Genomic DNA, 19,351 nt, shown 5'->3' on the forward strand with positions numbered 1-19,351 from the left:
CGCACGAGTCCCTGTCTTGCACCCCAAAGCACGAGGCTGAGTCTCACTACTTTATCGAAACCAGCGAAACAGGAACAGCGCGGTTATTTATTGCAGCGGGAGTTACCCCTCACCTATACACCGACACAAACGGGCAAACGGGCAGAGTCGGGGGCCAGGCCAGTGGCCAAGTTAGACTGTTCCCTGCATTTATAATGTCCTCTGCTTCGGCCACAGGCGCGTATAGCACAATCTCGATCGGCTCGTAGTTGTTACTGCGGCGGTGCTCTGCCAACCTGTGGTTGCCTCGGCAATGGAGAAGCAGTCCTCCACAGACGCGGCAGGCGCGCTTCACCCTGCTGTCCCATTGTAGGTCCTAAAAGAGTTCAAAAACCTCGCACCGTGTTTTACGTGGGCAAGTAATCTTCTGGAGTTCTCCTTTGTCAAAATGCTCCGACGTCCTTAAACCGAGTTAAATGTCATCATCAGCCACCACGAATCTGATAAGAAGCACGAGGCCTGTGATCATTTTCTGGTGTTTTATAAATATGCCAAGTCAAATTGACTCTTTGTTTATTGGTTTCTGTTACTGCTCGCTGTGTGGCTGTGTGATTGAGCCCTGCAGGGGACTGGCATACCGGGACGTGTGCCTTCTGGCCAGTCTTGCTGGACTAATAACAACGTAGGTGTTTCTGTTTCAATAAGATAAGTATTGTGTTGGGTTACTCTGTACTTTTAACAAGTAATCGCTTGTTACTTTCAACGCCTTACCCTGCAGCTCTCGAGATTGTGTTGCCGAGTTGAGCACTGTACATCCATCCATCCATCTTTCCATTTTCCAACCTGCTGAATCCGAACACAGGGTCACAGGGGTCTGCCGGAGCCAATCCCAGCCAACACAGGGCACAAGGCAGGAACCAAGCACTGTACATTCAGCTCATTAAGTAGCAATTTCGGAAATTTGAAGATTATTTCAGCCTGGTGGTGGAATAATGTGATCACCTGAACATTTGCTTCTGGTAAATGTATTTTATTAGATGGTTCTACACGAGGCCACTGAAAGTGTGTGTGAAGCAAATCCAAGTGCAGGCTGACAAAGTGCAACAGACATATGCAGGCTACAAATCCTTAATAATAACCCATTTAAGGGTTTACATGATGTTACGGCAGGGCCGTCTTAACGCATGGGCACACTGGGCAGTTGCCCGGGCATATGGGCCCCATGCTAATCTACGTATGTTGTGACTTGCTGTCAATAAAAAAATACTATACTATACTAAACTATAAATATTTGTTATTGTGTTACAAGTGGACATTGGCATTCGCCTCTGAATGAGCATCACGGTCACCTCTGCCACCTCACGTACCTGTCTGTGTACGGATCTCACGCACCACATAATGTAAAAGTGTATACGTTAACGTCTCTGCAGCTCAATTCTCTGCAAAGAAATTTCACGAATGTTTGTATTGAACAGTCAGTCAGTCATTTTACAACCCGCTATATCCTAACTATGGGGTCACGGGGGGTCTGCCGGAGCCAATCCCAGCCAGCACAGGGCACAAGGCAGGAAACAAACCCCAGGCAGGGTGCCAGCCCATCACAGGACACACACACACACACACACACACACACACACACACACTAGGGACAATTTAGGATCGCCAATTCACCTAACCTGCACTGTTGGATTGTGGGAGGAAACCCACGCAGACAACAACAACAACATTTATTTCTAGAGCACATTTTCATACAAACAATGATGAAGAAAGAAAAAAAAAAGACTAAATAAATAATTAAAATTAGGGAACACTAATTAACATAGAATAAAAGTAAGGTCCGATGGCCAGGGAGGACAGAAAAAAAACAAAAAAAACTCCAGATGGCTGGAGAAAAAAATAAAATCTTCAGGAGTACCGAGGCCATGAGACCACCCAGCTCTCTCTATTCATTCTACTGCACATAAATGACCTCAATCAGTCCTCATTGTATTCAGGTCTCCTTACTGTGAGGCAGCAGCACTACCACTGCGCCACCGTGCCACCCCGTTTGTGTTGAGCGCTTGATTAATAATAAATAATCCATAGTCATTTCACACTGTGCCATCTCCATCTGTATGGTTCACCAATTGAGTATCACTTATAGGTTGAAATTTTTGTGTTGTTCAAGGCTCATGTTATATTGTTCAAAAGTTTGTGTTGATTAAGCTTTGCTGTACAGCATATTTTTTTAATGTTTAAATACTGCTTTTGTTGGAAGTACCAATACAATAAATAAACTGCTCAAAAAATGAAAGGACCACTTTGAAAACACATCAGATCTCATTGGGGGAAAAAAAATCCTGCTGGCTCTCTCTACTGCTGTGGACTGATATGGTGATGTGTGAGGAACGAAAGGATGGAAATGAAAATGATGAACCAACAAGGGGCTGAACTCAAAGCCACCCCAAAAATCAAAGGGAACAAATGATACAGCAGCAGGCAGGTAGGGGAGCCCGTTGGGCCGAAATTTCATTGCAGCAACTCCAAGTTGTACTCAGTAGTTTGTATGGCCCCCCAATGTTGGGGCATGCTGCTAATGAGATGACAGATGGTGTCCTGGGGGTCTCCTCCCAGATCTGGACCAGGGCATCACTGAGCTCCTGGAAAGTCTGAGGCGTCGGATGGACCGAAACATAATGTCCCACCCAGGCGAGTGAGCATGGGGGCCAGTCAATGTGATCAATTCCTTCATCGACTCGCCACATGACGCCGGGCATTGTCATATACCAGGAGGAACCGAAGAGCCACTGCACTAGCATAGGGTCTGACGATGGGTCCAAGAATTTCATCCCGATACCTGATGGCAGTCAAGGTGCCTACCGTTGTCTAGCCTGTACAATACAATACAATACAGTTTATTTGTTGTATAGCCCAAAATCACACAGGAAGTGCCGCAATGGGCTTTAACAGGCCCTGCCTTTTGACAGCCCCCCAGCCTTGACTCTCTGAGAAGACAAGAAAAAACTCCCAATAAAAACCTTGTAGGGAAAAATGGAAGAAACCTCGGGAAAGGCAGTTCAAAGAGAGATCCCTTTCCAGGTAGGTTGGGCGTGCAGTGGGTGTCAAAAGTAGGGGGTCAATACAATACAATATACAGAACAGAACAATTCCTTAATACATCATAATAATAAAAATTTTAGAAGTACGGTTTAACAGTAGATGATATGACATAATTAGGTTTGGATATTTTTAGAGTCCTGGAGACCTCATCCATCAAGCTGCCTCCCCATTTGGCCATGCCACGGCTGAAATGTTGCTCCGATGAAAGGACCCCTCTTTCCCATGATTCCTGTGATCCTCCATCAGGGATGACTTTACCTTTGGCAGGCAAACAACTTGGCAGGTGGGCCGTGGCACCAATGGCCACATTTGGGTACCGAGAAAAGAAACAGAATAGGTGAGGGTTAGTATTCAAATATAATTATCATGTTACTTATGTTATAGTGCTAATGACTAACAACAGAGATGCAGTCTGTACAGTTAATCAGCAGCACCTGTAGAGGTCTGTGTGTCCCTCCATGGATATGTGTCCCCTGACTAACCATCACTGACCCACCACCAGACCGGTCACACTGAACAATGTTACAGACAGCAGAACGTTATCCACGGCTTCTCCAGACTTTTTCACATCTATCTCATGTGCTCAGGGTGAACCTGCGCTTATCTGTGAAAAGCATGGGGTGCCAGTGGTGGACCTGCCAATTCTGGTATTTTATGGCAAATGCCAATCAAGCTCCACGATGCCCACTAGAGGACATCGGGCCCTCAGGCCACCCTCATGAAGTCTGTTTCTGATTGTTTGGTCAGAGACATTCACACCAGTGGCCTGCCTGCTGGAGGTCATTTTGTAGGCTCTGCCAGTGCTCATCCTGTTCCTCCAGGACCGGTGGGTCCTGCTGATGGGTTAAGGACCTTCTATGAGGGGTCCTGTCCAGCTCTCCTAGAGGAACTGCCTGTCTCCTGGAATCTCCTCCATGCCCTTGAGACTGTACTGGCAGACACAGTAAACCTTCTGGAAATGGGAGGCACGTATTGATGTGCCTGCCATCCTGAAGAAGTTGAGCTACCTGTGCCAGCTCTGTAGAGTCCAGGTGTGGCCTCATGCTACCAGTAGTGACACTGACCGTAGCCAAATGCAAAACGAGTGACAAAACCGATGAGGAGGGAGAAATGTCAGTGGCCTCCAGCTGTTAAACCATTCATTCCTGTTTTGGGGGTCCTCTCATTGTTGCCCCTCTAGTGCACCAAAGCAGCTGACACTGATGATCAAGCCCCTCTGCTACTGAACTGACCAGCTCAATAGTCCAGGAGTTTCATTCACTTGATGCCCTACTCTCATTCCTTTCATTTTTTTTAACAGTATATACGTTTCATTTTATTGACCATTTACAGTTTTATTCCTGTGAGTGGTTGTGTAGGTTGGGGTCCCAGTGCACTGCTTTGCCCAAGGGCCTATAATGCTGTTAAGACGGGCCTTGTGCCGTATGCTGACATTGGCATAAACGATACGGGCCCAGTGCCTTTTAGGTAGTTTGGTGGTGACATAATGCTTCCCTTTTTTTTTCTTGTAGGTAACTCAAGACAAGATCATCTGTCTCCCCAGTCACATTTCAGCCGACTCTCCGGGCGAAATTGACTGCCAACAGTTTGTGGAGAGGAGCCGCAATGCCAGCAGCAAGGCCTTGACTCCAGTGTCATCTTCTAGTCCTAGCCCTGTTGTCCAAGGGGCTGTCCGTGAGATGAATGGTCTTAAGAACAACCTGGACCTCCAGCAGTACAGCTTCATAAACCAGATATGCTATGAGCAGGCTCTCCACTGGTATGCCAAATACTTCCCGTATCTTGTGGTTATCCACACGCTCATCTTCATGATTTGCAGTAGCTTCTGGTTCAAGTTCCCTGGAACGAGCTCCAAAATCGAGCACTTCATTTCTATCCTGGGCAAGTGCTTTGACTCCCCTTGGACCACACGGGCCCTCAGTGAGGTGTCCGGCGAAGGTCAGGATGATAAGAATGGAGCCAGTAAGCTCAAAGCTAGTGCTCCTCTCTCCAAGTCTAACTCTGACGTCTCAAGGGTTGAGGTGGCCGCGGGGAACGACGAAACTGTGAGCTTAGTGCGCTCTCCCTCTGTCAAGTCTATCCCAGATAAAATTGTGGTCGAGCAGCCTGGAGCCTCCGTCCTGGACAAGAAGGAAGGAGAGCAGGCCAAGGCCTTGTTTGAGAAGGTGAAGAAGTTCAGGGTTCATGTAGAAGAAGGTGACATCCTATACTCCATGTACGTGCGGCAGACGATTCTGAAGGTGTGCAAGTTTGTGCTGATTATAATCTATAATGCAGCTTTGGTCCCCAACATCAATTTTATAGTTCCGTGCTCCTTAGGAGTAGAAGATATGACAGGCTATGACAGCTTCTGCTGCAACCACACCAAGGCCCATCTCTTCTCCAAGTTAGCTATTTGCTATATCTGCTTTGTGGGGGTCTATGGCCTGCTGTGCCTCTACACCCTGTATTGGCTCTTTCACCGACCCCTGAAAGAGTACTCCTTCGAATACGTCCGCCAAGAAACGGGCATCAGTGACATACCGGATGTGAAGAACGACTTTGCCTTCATGCTGCACCTCATCGACCAATACGATTCGTTGTACTCTAAGCGCTTTGCAGTATTCCTCTCAGAGGTCAGTGAGAGCAAACTGCGGCAGCTAAACCTGAATCACGAGTGGACCGCCGATAAGCTGCGGCAGCGGCTGCAACGCAATGCCCACAACCGACTGGAGCTCCATCTCTTCATGCTGTCGGGTCTTCCAGACACCGTCTTTGAAATCGCAGAAGTGGAGTCATTGAAGCTGGAGCTCTTGAACGAGGTCGCCATCCCTCCTCTGATCTCCCAACTAATCTGCCTGGAGGAGCTCACGTTATTCAACTGCCCCACCAAGCTGCAACTGGCCGCCCTGTCATTCCTGCAGAGCCACCTCAAAGTCTTGCGGGTCAAGTTTGATGATCTTCGCCAGCTTCCTCTGTGGATGTATACGCTGAATAGTCTTGAAGAACTGCACCTGATTGGCTCCCTCACACAAGAACTCTCTAAAAACATCTCTCTGGACTCTCTAAGGGAGCTGAGGAACCTGAAGATCCTGACTATTAAGAGTAACCTGATTAAGATCCCCCAGAGTGTGGTGGACGTAGCCACCCATCTGCAAAAACTGTGCATCTACAACGACGGCACTAAGCTGCTCACTCTGAACAATGTGAAGAAGCTCTTCAACCTCACGCACTTGGAGCTGGTCCACTGTGACCTGGAGCGCATCCCACATGCCATCTTCAGTCTGAACAACCTGCAGGAGCTGGATCTGAAAGAGAACCACCTCAAGTCCATCGAGGAGATTCTGAGCTTCCAGCACTGCCGCCGCCTGACTACTCTCAAGCTCTGGTACAACAGCATCACCTACATCCCCGAGCACATCAAGAAGCTCAAATCCCTGGAGCGCCTGTTCCTGAGTCACAATAAGATTGACGCGCTCCCATCTCAGCTCTTCCTGTGCACAAAGCTGCGTCACTTGGATCTCTCCTACAACTACATCCGAGTCGTACCTCCGGAAGTCGGAGTGCTGCAGAGTCTCCAGTACCTGTCTCTGTCCAACAACTCCGTCGATTCCATCCCGGACGAGCTGTTTTTCTGCAAAAAGCTCAGGACCCTTAAGCTAGCTAATAATAACCTCACATCGCTCTCTCCCAAAGTGGGCAACTTAACCTTGCTCGCCAAACTGGACCTGAAAGGAAACCACTTGGAGGTTTTGCCTTTGGAGATTGGGGAGTGTAGCTCTCTCAGGCGCGCTGGCCTGATTGTGGAGGACACCCTGTTCGATCTTCTGCCACCTGAGATTCGAGAGCAAATGAAAGATGACTAAAGGTCGATCGTGGGGTTTGGATGGTGGACAGGCTGGCGTGTCCATTCAGTATCATTTTTAAACGGAGGGTCAATTCACAATATAGTTGAGGTTTGCCCATTTTTGTAATTTTAATTTTTTGTTTTGACAATTCTAAATGAAATCTACCCCACTTTATGCTGCAAGAGGACAAACGCTGGGCCCTAATATAGTATGCCTCCCCCTTCCTTAACTGCGCCTTTTACTCACCATTTAAGAGAGAGATCAGCCCGAGGTGTGCTGATTGATTGAGCCATCATTGAACCATTAATTTCTGATCGTCCACATGGCTATCCTAATAATGTGAACCAAGTGGGCGGATTACTGTATGTCACGTTAAAACCCTACAAGAAGTGAAGGAAGTGTGCATCGTCTCGCAGCCCTGTACCGACGGTAGCTTTCTAACTTGTATTTAGTTCTCTCAGTCGATCAATCTCCTGTGTGTTCTCGCTTGTGACGTCTCTCGCGTGCTCTCCATTTCCCTCTAATATTCCTCAACTTCAATCTTCCTTCCTGTTTCCTACATACCCTTGTTAGGATCCTATCCCTCTACTATGTACTTTGCTTGTTCAGACGGTCTCTCTTCCTCTGCTACCATGCACATTCTCCATCTCTCCAATGCTCTCTGTTTATCTGCCGTGCACACAAGAACCGCTTGGCCCTCCTTCTTTCTCTCCCTCTGTCCCATTTTGTGTCATTTGCACTCCTCTTCAGGTCCTGTCACATTACGGAAATTGTTTAACATCGATTTTCATTCGCGACTTGCTGACAGTCGTGACTTAATCTCGTGACTTCCATATGTGTGTCACCTGATAGCACCAGGAATTCAGTCTCTGTGTTATGATTTGGTTTTGCTGGTTTTTTTTTTGCTTATTTTTTGATAGTGTAAAAAAATAAAACGAACAAAGTAAAAGTTTTGGGGCATCTTGTGGCCAACCCCCGTATACTTTTAACAAGAAAACGCATGTTAGTGTGCAAAAAGAGAGTTGTCCCAACTTGGGGACTCCTCCAAATTTCAGGCATTCTGGGAAGATGAGGCGGGCCCGGTGGACAGAACCCAGAAGTGATGTCAGATTTTGGACCGGTGTCAATCTCATAGACATATATAGACAGACGCCGCATTCACTGTGTTGCCCAGTCGACACGATACGTCAACGCGTCCGCCATATTGCGAGTGGCAAAAGTGCCATTTAAACTAATACAGGTAGACGTGGAAACCGGGCTTTCTGATGAAAAAATAATAACGTTTAAAACAGTATCGTTTACATGCAACAGATTTTGGCGAATCGTTTACATGCAATTATTTATATCCATTTATACACGAATAATGGCAATTATTAAATAATAATAATTATTATTTTTAAATAATTCCTCCAATTATAAGTAACATTTCTCGGACTGCCTTCTTCCATCTCATTTCTAGACTTCGTCTTGTTCTTACCTACCACAGTACTGAAGTATCGGTTAATGTCCGAGTCACCTCACGTATAGATTACTGTAATGCGATTCTATCTGTCATCCCACAAAAACGTATCCATCGCTTACAACGTCTTCAAAATTCTGCTGCCAGGATGATAACCTGCTGTTCTAAATCCACTGAACATATCACACCGATTCTCTCTCAACTTCACTGTTCACTACTGAATACAATACTAAACACCGCTCTGAACATTTAAAGCTCTCCACACCTCACTGATCTCCTCCAGACTGGCACTCCTCTCGCTCACTCAGATCCTCATCTGCAGCTCCACTTTCTGTGCCACACGTCAGACTCAGTGCTATGGCAGCTCGAGTGTCTCTCCTGGTGCTCCTCGACTCGGGAATTCCCTTCCCGCTCATATCCGTCAGCTCGATTCAATAACACATTTTAAAACTTGTCTTTTCAAACTGGCATACTAATTGTGAATTTTGCACTTACTGCCAGTTATCTTTGTTTGTTTGCTAATTATTGCTTTTTGGTTTATCATTCTCTTGTTTTCATTTTACTAATGTTGTTTAATTTTATTGTAAGGTGCTACAATTATAAAACGAGATTTTCTAATGGCCAGATATAACCAAAACAATTGTTCAGCCTGACCTATGAAATGTAATCCCCCCGGGATCTGGTTTGGAGCGTACAGCGGTTTGCACAATCCCAAGCAGCACATCATTCATTACATCACTCCTCAGCAGTGCCACTCGCAATATGGCGGCGACGTTGACGTACGATTAGCTGGTCATGTGGCGTCTTGTATTCTGTGTCTATGCTCATACCTGCCAGTGACATCTGGAGTAAGCCCCGCCCCTTTCGGTCATTGGAAAACAATGGGAATAAAAAATAACGTTCAGTTGTTTGTTGTAAAAATGTGGTAATTCTATGTCTATGATCAATCTTCCTTTCGGCTGAGGGAAGTGTAGAGCGATTGTTCTCGTGCAGCGCCATCTCCTGTCTCGGCGGAGAATTATCACCTCCTCACCCTTTAAGCTGTCACCCATGTGCACGTATGCGAGGGACAGTAGTTAAATGGTACGATATTGTTGGGGTTTTAGGGTCAAAGATTCCTTTCCTGTCCTTATTTGTTAAATTTTCATAATAGTCATTTTTTTTTTATGTCTTAGACGCCATTTTAGGTACCCATCGCTAGGTCCGTGTCCCGCATTTCTAGGGTGTGGTAATCGGCGCGACGGGATTGTCCGGGGGTTCCCTTCTTTATCTGATCTGCGGATACCTAAAGACTTTCAAACCCCTTTGCTAATTTTCTTCTCGCCTTGACCGTTTGGTGTTGACCTCGTTGCTTGTGTGTTTTGTCTCTGATCGTTCTCTCTGCTTACTATTTTTGATCCCCTAGCTTTGACCCTTTTTTTTGGTGCTTTTACGCACATGTCCTGGTTTTTTTCCTCAAACATTTTACTTGCTACTTTGCTGTCGGAAATCGTCTGAACAGTCCATGATTCCCTCCAGTTTAATATAACTTTAATCTTTTTTAGTTTCAGACGTGGGCTCTGCATGTATGTGTGAGAATTGAGAAGCAATGAGATGGAAGTGCTGTGCATATAAATAGGAGGAATAAGAATAGGAAACGCAGGCGCTGTGGACCCGATGGAGGGCTTGCGTGTCTGATGTCTTGTGTTTTACATATCACAACAGAACGGGAAAAAAAAGAAATAAAGAGCCAAGATTGCGTCTGAACTCACTAAATCGGGAAACCATTTTGTACAGCTCTGGCTCCGTCAGGCAGCAGGTTATCATCTGTTAGGAAAAGGGGAAAACTGTCGATACTTTGGAAATGTGAGCCTCTGCTGGAAAGTCGTCATAGTCATCTAATTTGACAGCCACTGCAGTTCCTGTCGTGTAATCCGACGTCCTCAGGCGACAAGATCAGCAACGGCAGTCGTCAAGTTCGACATCTCCTCTGACTAGAAGTCGTGTAATGTCACGCTGGCTCTACTCGGCCTTCCTGCCTGTCTGGATCCTCTTTTTCGCACGTTGTTACCGTCTGCCTTGGTCTTTCCCCCGACTCTACCATATCTTTTATTCGCTAGCTTAGTCTTTCCCTTTCTCGCTGTTATTTCAGCCGAACTCTCTGGCTGGTTTCCCTCTTTGTTGTGCCGTGTTAGACCTTCTTTGCCTTTTCTTTTTTCCTGGTCTCTTCCTCTCTTTAGCTCCCGCTTGGTCAGTCCCACCATATCTCCCTCCCGTTGCGTATCTAGAACAGTGTTTCCTAACCCCTGTGGTGTCACGACCCAGTTTATCACATGACAGCGAGTTCGTGACCCAACCAATTTAGCACGATTGACTGAGCGAGGAGGTGGGTGAACTGAGCATGATGGTCAAAGCAAAGGGAGCGGAGGGTCCTGGTTGATTACCAGAGTGTTGGAGTGTTAGATAAACCGAGCACAATCACCAATGCTGTTCCTCCTTCGTCAATCGAGGACGATCGGATTGGGGAAGTCATCCAGGATCTTGCCGAGATCCACCATCGATGCTTCCGCAGTGAATGGGGCTTCGTCCAGTGCCATTGCGAATCAAACACGATCGATAGAGCGTTGGGATTGCAGGGGTTGTCGTCTGGGGGTCCGGTCAAGACCCACAGGTTGGGAAATGCTGATCTAGAACGTAAGGAGTTTGACAAAGTAGAGGAAACCCTTCGGTCCACCAAGCCTGGTCGGTTAGCTTATAGCCAAGTTGGCCCATCTGTAACAATTTTGAATGCTGTGCATAATTATTATTTTTGTGATTATATGGACATATTATTTGGTTATTTATGGCACTGCTATATATAGTCTTTTTGAGATAACAGACTCATTTTATCAAGATCTCCAGAAAACAAGCTTTGTTCTCTCGAGATAATGGAATAATTTTATCGAGATTTCGAGAAAACGAAAATTTGTTTTCTTGAGATAACGGAATAATTTTAGCACCATCTTGAGAGAACAAAACTTAACCTTTGCTCCCGGCATCAGGCTCGCTTAGATTGTGACACCTATACAGCTGAAGCCTTGCTAACCGTCTTCTTAAATGACGGACACTAACGTTATTAGGCGTAAACATATTTCAGCCTGCCTGGTCAGCCCTTGATTGAACAAAAATGTGAGGCGCTGATCAACACAGTTCTGCACCAAAAGCACAAAACTCTTTTACCCACAGAGAACCATTTTAACACTTTCTAATAGAGCTGAACGTTAGTTTTTTACAGTGTGATCCGGAATCTTGGACACCAACATGAGCAAGTCGCTCCTTGCAACACTGTGGTGTCACAAGATAGTAATGGGGAAGTGTTAACAACCACAAAATGGCCACCAGTGCCAACAGTAAAGACAGTGACAAAAAAAAATTTAAAAATTTGCAAAAATGGCCACTGTAAGAAGTCACCTGGTAGAGATGGCAATAAAAGGTTGGGGTGCCATAAGTTTAATTGAAAAACCGAAAAGACAGCCGATAAACGGCTCAAGCAAAAAAAAAATATATATATATATATATGGCGGGTCAAGAATATCCATGCGATTGAATCGGAGCAACTCCGTCCTCTGTGTTTGTCAGGTTAGCACCTTCCGGAATTGAGACGTTCTTAATACTCTGAAGATCGGAAGAAGTGGAGTTTCTCGGGTGGGCAACAAAGTTGGTTGTCCCTTTTGGCGGCAGGAAATAATATATATATATATATATATATATATAAAATACTTTTTAAAAAGCACACTTAAGTTAAAAAGTGTACTAAAAAGTAAAAAATAAGTCTCTCATACATCAGATAGACAGAGAGATAGGAAAGGCACTATATAACAGATAGATAGATATAGAGTGCCTTTTCTATCTATCTATCTATCTGTTATATAGTGCCTTTCACATCTATCTATCTATCTATCTATCTATCTATCTATCTATCTATCTATCTATCTATCTATCTATCTATCTATCTATCTATCTATCTATCTATCTAACAGATAGATAGATAGGAAAGGCACTATATAACAGATAGATAGATAGATACTTTATTAATCCCCAAGGGGAAATTCCCATACTCCAGCAGCCGCATACTGATAAAGAACAATATAAAATTAAAGAGTGATAAAAGAAGCAGTGCAAGTTAAAATGCAGGACCACCAGACAATATCATTGTTTAATGTTATCACCTGTAAAATAAAAGGTGGGCGCTTTTGCTCAGATTTTTTGAATGTCAATTGATGAATAGCGTCCTCCTCTTATTTTACGAGTGATGTATGAGAGACTTATTTTTTACTTTTTAGCACACTTTTTAACTTAATATAAGCGTGGTTTTTAAAAAGTATTTTTTATATACATATTATTTTCAACTTTTTAGTCTTGGGTTTGGTTTAGTATAATTTTGTAATCAATATTTTAACACTTCCTTTAATATTTCTATCCGTTACTAGCACCATCTATTGGTGAAACCTTGAACTATTCTTCATATGAAAATTCCATTTCTTAATTAACATGGATTAATTGACCAATTAGTGAAACTGATTATTGGTTCATGTATTGTCATCGGAAGTGAGTAAGTGTGCAGAACTTCAAGTCATTTGGACAATAGGAAGTGTGTTAAATATTGATTACAAGATTTGTACCTGACAGGTGAAGTTAAAAGAAGCGTGGTAAAAAAATAATAAAAAGGAGAAGACCACGTTAGTGCCAGCGTCTGCGCCCCCTCTCATCACAGGATGGGATTGCTTGCCTCTTTGGATCCAGGAAGGTGGTCCCCAGACACACATGCATGACACCACAAAAATTATAGTTATGCACACCAAATACTCAAAAATCATTACATCAACATCTCATCCTAATGTATTTTTTAATGGTATTTTTTTTCCTTGTTTTCCTTTCATGAAGAGGTGCTTTGAGGATTCCAACTACTAAGCGTCTTCAACTGCAGAACTCGGTTGTTTCCTGATTTCCATGACCCATTGCATGAGGAAGTTCTTCTCAGATGTATGTACTTCCCTTGGTGCCCACTAGGTGTCCTCAACTAGCAGTCTGTTCTGGCTTGTGCTTCCCTTAGCCTCCACTAGGTGTCTTTGTGTATGCTGTACTTAAATACATGGCTTCATATTTAGTGGTCTGGGTGGCATGGTGGCACAGTGGTAGTGCTGCTGCGCTGCAGTAAGGAGGCCAGGGTTCACGTGCCAAGTCCTTGCGTGAAGCTGTGTGGGTTTAGGTTAGGTGAATTGGCAATGCTAAACTGGCCCTAGTGTGGGCACATGTGTGTTTATACTACGATGGACTGGCACCCTACCCAGGGTTTGTTCCTGCCTTGCACCCTTTGCCAGCTGGGATAGGCCCCAGCACCCCTGGTCTGTGTTAAGCTGGTTAGAAAATGGCACTTAATGTTTCACATTTAAGGCGCAGAGTTACTTACTTTTGATGCCCAGCTCCCTTCATTTTCAAGGTCTGTCTAGTTGTTGGTGTCGGGGGGGCTTTCTTTACTCTGCCCACCTGATGACACTTTTCAGATGTGACCCTACCCAAAATGTACAATCTTACATCCTTGCTTAGTACATTACATTCGACTGTGTCAAAGTACGAAAGACTTGAGGTGCCAGTTAGAATCCTCAACACCAAGCTGGTCCTAAAATCTGCCAAGCCCCTCCATCAGGGCTGTTAAAACAAAGTGACCCTTGGCATCGGCCACAAGCGTCCCAATCGACACCCCTCTGAAAGTGGCCTATTCATTTAGTGGTCAATGCTTGCAATCCAAGGAGGAGTAGAACATTTGTGGTGATGGATGGTCACGTTGGGTTGGGGGGTCCACCCATTGAAGACCTCCAGATCCTCCCATTTCCCAATGAACTGCCCAGATGTGGCACATCTGGTACTCCCATTGCCTTACAGACACAGCTAACCAAAGCGAAGAGTCGACGGTCACGTCAGATGCTGGTGAGCCGCGTCCACTGCCTTTATCTCTCTTTTTTTTTTTTTTCTGAAGATCACCCCCAGTGTTTAGGGGGCTTCTTTCTTATCAGTAGTCTTTAGTTTTATCAAAGGCTTTAATTTTTCAGTTTACATGTATAAAAACTGTTTTGTTTTTTCCACCATGATGAGTGCAGCCTACAAAGCTGTGTTAAGTATTTTCTCTGTGAGAACCTGGATGGCAACTCCAGAAACTGCATGGCGAAATAAATAATCTACAAGACGTCGATGGCTTGTCTCCAGGTGGCTTTGCTTTACCGCCGCCCTTTCTCTTCCGCCACGCCGTCTTCTAGCACTTGTGGCCGCTGCTGGCTCCTCGCCCCGTCCACGTTCAGTCAAATTCTCGATTCTGCAGTCTCGCAGTGTTCCTCCATCGTTCTTTTGGAGCAGGGGTCTCCAAACTCCGGTCCTGGAAGACCACCGTGGCTGCAGGTTTTCATTCTAACCTGTTTTTGCTGCTAATTCACTTCTTTTGAATTCGTTTTCATTGACTTGCTCTTGAAGACGCGGACCCCTCAATTGTTCCTTTTTCCTTAGTTAGCAGCCAAACAATAATGAGATACAAAATGAGCCAAAACAACTGGCGTCCATCATACAATATCTGAAAATAACGAAGATGAAGGTCTTAGGAACGCTGATCTGCTCAGGACCCCCAAAACATTTGACCAGAACTCTTAGAAAAGAGAAAATCGACAATTTCAGAAATGTCTGCCATTGCGCAATAAGAGCAGCAACAAGCCACGAAATTAAAGAACGAGTTTAATTAACGACAAGATTCGGCGCCTCATTGAGCAGCCAGTTGGAATGAAATTGGTTGGAGTTTGAGGCCCTGACTGAGTTGGTCTTCTGTTGGCTCCCTCGCTTGTCATTTCTGTTTGGGTGCCATTTAAGAAAAGAAATGAAACAATGAAGAGGAACGATGAAGAAATTCAGGGGTGCAAATCTTAAAAAAACAAGTCAATTAAAATGAATTCACAAAACGTTAATTAGCAGCCCAAACCGGGCACTCAATTAAACAAAAAAAGGGTTAGAATGAAAACCTGCAGCCAGGGTGGTCCTCCAGGACCGGACTTGGCGACCCCTGTTTTGGAGTATTGAGCACATTGGGACAAATGGAGGCGAGCGGACTCGGGCTAAGACGGAGAAAATGAGACACGGGAATGGTAGGACGTGTTTTTCATTTTGGATTCTTTTTAGAACTTAAAGGTCCGCACTTTAGCAGAGAGTTCCTCACAGGCTTCAGAGTGCACTGAACGTCAATCACTAGTTGGCCCAACTCGGCGGCATGGCGTGAGAAAGCCAGGATAACACTCAGCACTTGGAATGGGCGAAGAGGATGAAGGAAGTGTGGTGGAACGCGGTCAACCATGAAGGTCACATGAGAACTTCATGGATGGGCAGCCATCCTCCACATTTTTCATGTACCATTGAAAGAGGATACCAACTCTGGGAACTCCGGCTTAACGTGAGAAAATGTGTTCCTGCTTCAAAAGCCAACGTTAAAGGAATGCTCTGGCTGTACAGGATATGTGTTTATACGTTACTGAGCTCAAGTAGGGTGTACTGATGGTCAAGAAATGTGTTTCTTCTCAAGTTTTGATGGAGATGACAATGTCTCATCTCACCCCTTTTCCCGGTGAGGGTCATGGTAACAGTCAGCTCAGATTTTCTTTGTCCCCAGCTACAGATTCCAACTCTTCCTGTGGAATTCCCAGATATTCTTGAGCCAGCTGGGAAACGTAGCTCCTCCAGTGTGTCCTGAACCTTCTGCTTGATCATGTCATAAGGATGTAACCCCCCCAAGGCAGCTTCGGAAATGCCTGGACCACCTCGGCTGGCTCCTCTTGAGCTGGAGGAGAGGTGACTCTTCTACTCCGATGCCCGGACCACCTCGGCTGGCTCTTCTTGAGCTGGAGGAGAGCTGACTCTTCTACTCCGATGCCCGGACCACCTCGGCTGGCTCCACTTGATCTGGAGGAGAGCTGACTCTTCTACTCCGATGCCCGGACCACCTCGGCTGGCTCCTCTTGAGCTGGAGGAGAGCTGACTCTTCTACTCCGATGCCCGGACCACCTCGGCTGGCTCCTCTTGATCTGGTGGAGAGCTGACTCTTCTACTCCGATGCCCGGACCACCTCGGCTGGCTCCTCTTGATCTGGAGGAGAGCTGACTCTTCTACTCCGATGCCCGGACCACCTCGGCTGGCTCCTCTTGATCTGGAGGAGAGCTGACTCTTCTGGTCCCAGAGTTCTCTGTCTATCATGGAATGTCAGGCGAGCCACCTTGTGAAGAAACTTCACTTCTACTGTCTGCACTTGTGATCCGATTCTATTGCTCGTTACTCGCTGCTCAGGACCAAAGGTGAGGACGCGGATGTTGATCGACCGGTAAACTGGGAGTTTTGTCCTCGGTCTCTGTTCCTGTTTTCCCACTACGGACTGCTGAGGAGCGCCCACCACGCCAATCCGCTTGTCGATCTCGCGTTCCTCATTTTCCATCCCTCGTCAACAAGATCCCACCATGCTGCAGCTCCTCCACGAAGGGAAGATGTCCTCCCCCCAACCTGTAGAGAGTAACCCACTCTTTGCTGAGAGAGAACGGTGACCTCAGACTTGGAGCCTCACACTTGGCAGAGAATTTACAACTGGGAGATGAAAAAGGGTCTGAGGGGGGAGTCGGGCAAAAGTTAGAAAATGGAACGAACCTTCACAAAACTGATCATGTCCTTCATTTTTCAATGGAGTCTCCACCCTTCTCAATGCACTTGCACCACCTGCCTGGCAGTGCCAACAGAATCAAAGGTTGTTTTCTTGTCCTCGCCACCCACTTGTGGACCCGAGTGCGCTGTGGAAGGCAAACTCTGTCAATAAATTGTGTATTGGGTGCTGAAGCGGGCGTCCTGCCTGTCTGTGTCGGGCTTCACAGTCGGCCTCATGTGGGGCTTTCACCCTCGTCCATTTATCTATCTATAGTGCCTTTCACATCTGTCTCTCTGCCTGTCTATCTATTACATATGGCTTTTGGCATCTAATGATTTGTCTTTCACGCCTGCCCATTTATCTGTCTCTCTATTATATAGCGCCTTTTACACCTGTCTACAGTTGATTCCCTTATCATCTATTACATAACACCTTTTCTATTATATAGTGCCTTTCACAACTCTGTTATTGGCCCCCTTTCATTGCTATCTGTTATAACACCCTTTCTATCTATTATATAGCGCCTTTCACATCTGTCTTGTCATTGACTTTCTTTCATAGCTATCAAATAATATTTTTTTGTGAAGGTTCAGCCCATCTTCTAATAAATCCCATTTAGCGCGACTCCCCTCGTGGAATAGCACCTCTGTGGTGACCAGTACTGGACAACAGCAAACAATATCAGAAGTCGTGCATGAAAAACTAAAAGTGAAGTTACTCGTCTCGCCCCATCCACACATCAAGTATCCAGTCGTATGCTCACAGCACCCAAAATGCATCCACAAACATTGCAGTGGATGACAGGACTCCTAACCAATGAACCAGAGGCAGATCTTCAGTCTAAAAGCTCATTCCTGTTTGCACACTGTTCTGATTTTCCAGGAAGAAATTTCTTTTAACAATATTTTAGCAAAAAATGCATGCATTCTGGGAACTTCACGCTCTTTTGGAGAAATTAAGTAGTTAGGATTGAGGAGCTTTGTTGGGATTCAATGTCCGATTCTCGTCGTGCTCTGAAATCGAATAACACGGTCACAGATGCAAATGAACATGGCTTAAGAGCAGCAGACACTTTTTCCTCTTCTTTTGTGTCCCGCTCATTAGTACTGACTTTGGAAGTGGGCGGGGTTCATGTTGAACTTTGAACCCGGGGGTCCGCACGTGTGAGGCAGCGGCAGTGACCCCTGTGCTGTACGTCCAACGTCTGGCAGGCAGGAGGATGGCATGCCAGTGCTGAGCTGATTCTGTTAATACCGCGGTGGGCCGCTCAGTCATGTGAGCAGCAAGCCTGGGGGGGGGTCCTGCGGTCACACGGACACCTGCAGTATTACAGCGCCTTGCATGTCGGGGTGGGGAGGTGGGGGTCACCTCAGGGAAGTGAATTCACACCTGGCACACATCTCTCCTTTAATCGACCCAACTGTCTATTACACTGTGAATTTCTTACATATCGACTATATAGTGCCTTTCACCTGTGAAGATTGGCACAGACACAGACAGGCAGAAGCACAGAATGTCCCAAAAACACATACTCCATATAAACGTTCTGCACAACAACACAATGCACGCAGTCCACAAACCCCACTCAGTCCTTATCTCTTTGCTGTCCTTTTTCTTCTGCCGCCTCCACTCCTCACAAGCTCCATCCTCTTCCTCCCAACTCCGGCTCCCCGAGCGGAGTGAGGCGGCCTCTTGCATACTTCACCCGGAAGTGCTCCAGGTGCTCCCAGATCAACTTCCGGGTGTGGCGGAAATGCTGCAGATCACGGCTCCGGAGCTGTCCAGGCGCACCCTGGTGGTGGCCACGGGCCCCCGCAAGGTTGAGCTTCTAAGCTCCAGTCCCGTGGCCCTGATGTAAACCAGGGGGGCTGCCCTCTTGTGTCCCGGGGGAGGTACTGCTGTTGACACATCCATTCCCCCGGTCCTCTCCACAAAAGGGCATCCCGACCGGGCAAGGTCCCTGGCCGTCTATCTAATATGGGGCCTTTCACGTCTGTTCATCCATCCACCGGGGGCGAACAATCGTGCCTGGGCACAGAACAAACGGGCCTAGTGGGTGTACACCCTATGTGGTCGAGCCAGAGCCCAGACTTGAACCCCATTACACATCTCTGGAGAGACAGCCAAATAGCTGTCCACTGATGGTCTCCATCCAACCTGACAGAACTTACAAAGAAGAATGGGAAACAAAAACCTCCAAAGCCAGGTGTGTGAAATGGATAAAGAAACTCATGAAGACCCCCAGCTGGACTGGCTGACAAAGGGGCTTCAACTCCGCACCGAGTGGAGGATCTCAAGACTTGTGTCAAA

General features: G+C 46.1%; 1 protein-coding gene across 1 annotated transcript in view; it reads left to right on the forward strand.

Moving 5' to 3' along the window:
• Positions 1 to 8,062, forward strand: part of LOC120540015 (volume-regulated anion channel subunit LRRC8C-like) — a 67,583-nt gene extending 59,521 nt beyond the window's left edge. The window contains exon 3 of the mRNA XM_039770459.1: positions 4,590 to 8,062. Coding sequence (XP_039626393.1) covers positions 4,590 to 6,923 — 2,334 coding nt within the window. The 3' untranslated portion in view covers positions 6,924 to 8,062. The remainder of the gene's footprint in view (positions 1 to 4,589) is intronic.
• The last annotated feature ends 11,289 nt before the right edge of the window (positions 8,063 to 19,351 follow it).

The sequence above is a fragment of the Polypterus senegalus genome, chromosome 12, assembly GCF_016835505.1.
Source record: "Polypterus senegalus isolate Bchr_013 chromosome 12, ASM1683550v1, whole genome shotgun sequence".
Taxonomy (NCBI): Eukaryota; Metazoa; Chordata; class Cladistia; order Polypteriformes; family Polypteridae; genus Polypterus; species Polypterus senegalus.